At 33.3% G+C, this 4,530-nt stretch overlaps 1 protein-coding gene across 1 annotated transcript; it reads left to right on the forward strand.

Moving 5' to 3' along the window:
* Window positions 1–350: 350 nt before the first annotated feature.
* Window positions 351–4,294, forward strand: LOC120085223 (cytochrome P450 CYP82D47-like). Its single transcript, XM_039041119.2, has 3 exons — window positions 351–985; window positions 2,539–3,039; window positions 3,506–4,294. Exons 1-3 carry the CDS (start codon window positions 518–520, stop codon window positions 4,133–4,135), a joined length of 1,599 nt encoding a protein of 532 aa, XP_038897047.1. The 5' UTR covers window positions 351–517; the 3' UTR covers window positions 4,136–4,294.
* Window positions 4,295–4,530: the final 236 nt, after the last annotated feature.

The following is a 4,530-nucleotide window of genomic DNA, read 5'->3' on the forward strand; positions in this document are numbered from 1 at the left end:
AGGTTTTTTATATTCTCCGATAAAAGATTGTCAAAATAGCTCAATTTTCTTGTAGTGACTTTTGATTCTGGGGCTACTTTTCATTTTGATACTTATAAAGGGACCCCTATACAATTATTGAAATTAGTGTACTTCACAATAGATCCAAATATGAGGAATATTTGAGTACATCTTAAATAGATTTATCTTGTGCATCCTACTCTAATCACACTCACAAAAAATAAATTCAAATATTTTTTTAAAAAAATTAAGAAGCATTAGATGATATGATACTAAATTTGCTTAAACTAATCAAACTTAAGTGTTTAGGTCAAACAGGGATTTAAGATGATATCGAACAAATGGCCAAAGAAGGTATTTTCCTCCAAATATTGCTCGCTTTAGAATATTTTAAAATTTTATATATGTGCAGAAGCGAGAAAAAGAGAGAAAAAAATAAATAAAATAAAATTTTAAAGGGAATCCAAAGACAACTATAACTTTCTCCAGACAACAAATTTAGTTACAACCTCCAAAAATGATGGAGTTCCAATTCCCCTCCTTTAACCCAGAATCCATCGCAATGCTTTTCGTTTTGTTTTTCATTTCATGTTATTACCTTTGGCGAAAGTTGGAACAGCACAACGTTAGTGAACGGAAACAGGCCCCGGTGCTGCCCGGAGCGTGGCCGATAATCGGCCATCTCCATCTGATGCACAATGCGAAGCTCCCCCATCATGCTCTTGGAGCCATGGCGGACAAATATGGGCCCATCTTCCGGCTGCAGCTTGGGTCACGGTCGGCTTTGGTGGTGAGCAGTTGGGAAATGGCTAAAGAAAGCATGTGTGTTAACGACGCCGCTGCTGCCTCCCGTCCTGGAGTCTCTGGCACCAAACATTTTTCGTATGACTTCGCAGCCTTCGGGTTGGCTCCTTATAGTCCTTACTGGCGAGAGATTCGTAAGGTCACTCACATGGAGCTCCTCTCTAATCAACGCGTTGATCAGGTTCTAAACTTTATATCATACGCTTAAATTACAAATTTTGTAGTTATAATTTCGAGAAAAATAGAATTGAGTCCTTATGATTGGATAAATTATTGTAAATGGTTTATATAGTAATGAGTTTATCAATTATAATAATTAAAGGGCTTCTTTGCAAAAGAAATTTAAAAAATCAGGTCAATTGCCTAGATTTATTACTTTTGCCAAAATAGCAAAAAGAAAGCTCATCCTACATGATACACTTGGATATACCCCATACACTAAATACACTATTGATATACATTTGATACACTACTAGTATACGCTTGATACACATGATACATTGCTGATGCATAGACACTTGATCCACTCGATAGTCAGTTGATCCACTCGATATATTATTGATACATGGTTGAAAATGATTAGATATTAAGTGTTTAAAAAAAATTTGACAAAAATGTTTTTTTAAAAAACACTTTTTTCTGTAATTATTCCAAATACGTCCAAATTGTCAAAATGATTATACTAAATTGAGTGTTAATGAGCTTCAAGTTCAATCTCCTAAGCCTATTCTCAACCTATTGTACATTTATATTTTATGAAACAAACAATATCATTTAAAAAAGAAAAGACTACAAAAGATACAAAAGGTGTAGTAAATACAAAAATTAAAGTGAGTAATAATTCATATTGCTGCAAATAAAAAATATAAAAGGTATACAAATCAATGGAAAAAATACATAATTTATATACTTTAAATGTGGTATATTAATTGACTGATATACCAAAAAACGTGAATTTTTTGTCATATTTATAATTTTTCATATGTTAAAGACACATTCCTAATTATATATTTTGGCTTTACCAGGCATGGTAAATTTTCATAATTAAATACTAACGTTTAAATTCTAATACTTTTCCAATTATAGAATTAAATTTGTAATTCAACCTTCCTCTCTTACGAAAAAATTAAAATCGTCAGTGTACTCTAGTCCATTGTGTCTTGTATATTTCAATAATTTAAAAATGAGTACTCCCCCATCAAGTTTGTTCAATAATTTTAAATGGTCCACTCCACACCTACCTTGGGGGTTGACAATTAGTTTTTTTTTTTTTTTTTCTTTTTTTTTTCTTTTTTTTTCTTTTTTTTTCTTTCTTCTTCTTCTTCTGTTGACTTGACAGATAGAAAAAAAAGATGTGACATCTTGCATGGGTAACATGTTTTGTGGTTAAAAAATCATTTCAGCTATTGTAGTTAAGAAACTCTTTCATTTTCACTCAGGTTTGTCAAATGAAAAATATATTTCGACTTACATTCGTTTTTGTAGTGCAACCTTTAAAATTGTCCTATTATAAATATTCATGACAAATTTATCTCTTTTAAAAAATATATTCTTTATATTTATTTCCTCATTTTGTAATTGAGAAATGTACGTAGATGAGGACAATCTAGACTATACTTGATTATTATCATATTAAATTAATTAATTTAATGTTCAAATTTATTCTCATGGTAAGAAAAAAAGTGCTTGATTAGGGTATTTTAATGTTCTAATTAATATTACGAAACGACACAGTTTAAGAACACCATGTTTGGTGAGATCAAGACATCATTGACAGAGCTGCACAAAACATGGGCAGCCCAGAAGGACGAATCCGGGCAGGTTCAAGTGGAGATGAAGCGTTGGTTTGGGGATGTGATATTGAATATGCTTCTTAAGATCATCATCGGAAAACGATGTGTCGGTCCGAACGCTGAGGGAGGCGAAAAACAAGCTAAGGATTTTCAGTTGGCAATTAGGGACTCCTTCCATTTGATGGGTCAAGGGTTACTGAGAGACTACATTCCTCTGATCGGACGGCTGGGATTTAATGGACAAGTGAAGGTGATGGAGAATATAGCCACACGATTCGACATGGTTCTAAGGGAATGGCTGGAAGAGCACAAGCGTAAGAGAGCTTCTTCTTCTTCTGGTAAAAAAAATGAAGACTTTATGGATGCTCTCCTTTCTTTATATGATGGCAAAAGGATTGAAGGTTATTATGATGGGGATACCATCATTAAAGCCACAACCCTGGTAGCTACCCTTAATTCTCTTTTGTTTTTATTTTATTATTAGGTACCCTAACGATTGAAATTGATTCAATTATGAAGTTTATAGTTTCGATATATCGATATAATTATTAATTATTAGTTTGAGATTTTAAATTATACAACTATTCACAAACTTTAATAGCATAATTGATTTTTTTTTCCTTTTCTAAAAATTTGCAAAAATTAAAAAGAAGTAAAAGATGCAACACACATATGCCCAAGTCTATGTTTCGATGTGAAGATGAATTTTCTTTTTTACACTTGAAATCAATATATCAAATTAAATTTATCGGAACACACCAACATAAATCTTTGAGTTTAATGATAATTTAATATGGTATTAAAGTAAGAAATTTTATATTAAAAGGTAGATTTAAATTTATCGTAGTCTACTAATTTAAGCTTTTGAATTTGATAGTAATTTAACGACGTATATTTTATATGTGCAGAATATGATAGCAGGTGGAACTGAAAGCACAACGGTGACTCTAACATGGGCGATGTCATTGTTACTAAACAACCCACACGTCCTTGAAAAGGCACAACAAGAGCTCGACACGGTGGTCGGTCGAGATAGGCGGCTGAAGGATTCAGACATACCCAACCTTGTTTATTTACACTGCATAATCAAAGAAACAATGCGACTGTACCCAGCAGGGCCTTTATTAGGACCACGTGAGTTCTACAAAGACTGCATTGTGGATGGCTACTTTGTCCCCAAAGGCACCCAATTGATCCCAAACATTTGGAAGATCCAAACCGATCCACGTGTCTGGCCCGACCCGTTTGAGTTCAAGCCGGAGCGATTTTTGACGACTCATAAGAATGTGGATTTAAAAGGGAATAATTTCGAATTGATTCCATTTGGGACCGGGAGGAGAGGGTGTCCTGGAATTTCGTTTGGGCTTCAAATGGTGCATTTTGCTTTGGCTGGGTTTTTACACTCCTTTGATGTCAGAAAACCGACCAAGGAACCTATTGATATGTCGGAGAATTTCGGAATGGCTAATGAGAAAGTGGTTCCTCTAAATGTTTTGGTCACTTCACGGTTACCTTCTTATCTTTACGCACTCAATTAGTCGCTTTCGCAATGGTGAATTTTCTGGTGCCACTTTCGTTTGTATTGTTTTATCTTATGTTGTTGGCCACACAACAAGAACACATGTGGTACCGAATAAGGGTGGTTTTATCTATCTATCTATATATATATTGCTTCTCTTTTTCTTTTTTGGGTTCAATTATTGAAGTACTCTTAGAAAGTATTGTTATAGTAATTTCAAAATTTTCAATATTATAATTGACATTTCATAAATAATAGTTTACGATTTTGGATGAAATTTGGGATCTAAAACTAAATGGTGTGATAGATAATGGTATTGTGTTCGAAATTTGTGTATTAAGTCACCACAATATCTAAAAATAATGGAAGGATAAAAGAGGAGAAGATTAGACGGAAGAAAGCAACGACCGTAAT

This window comes from Benincasa hispida, chromosome 9, assembly GCF_027475165.1.
Source record: "Benincasa hispida cultivar pf3 chromosome 9, pf3_genome.v1.1, whole genome shotgun sequence".
NCBI classification, from domain to species: domain Eukaryota; kingdom Viridiplantae; phylum Streptophyta; class Magnoliopsida; order Cucurbitales; family Cucurbitaceae; genus Benincasa; species Benincasa hispida.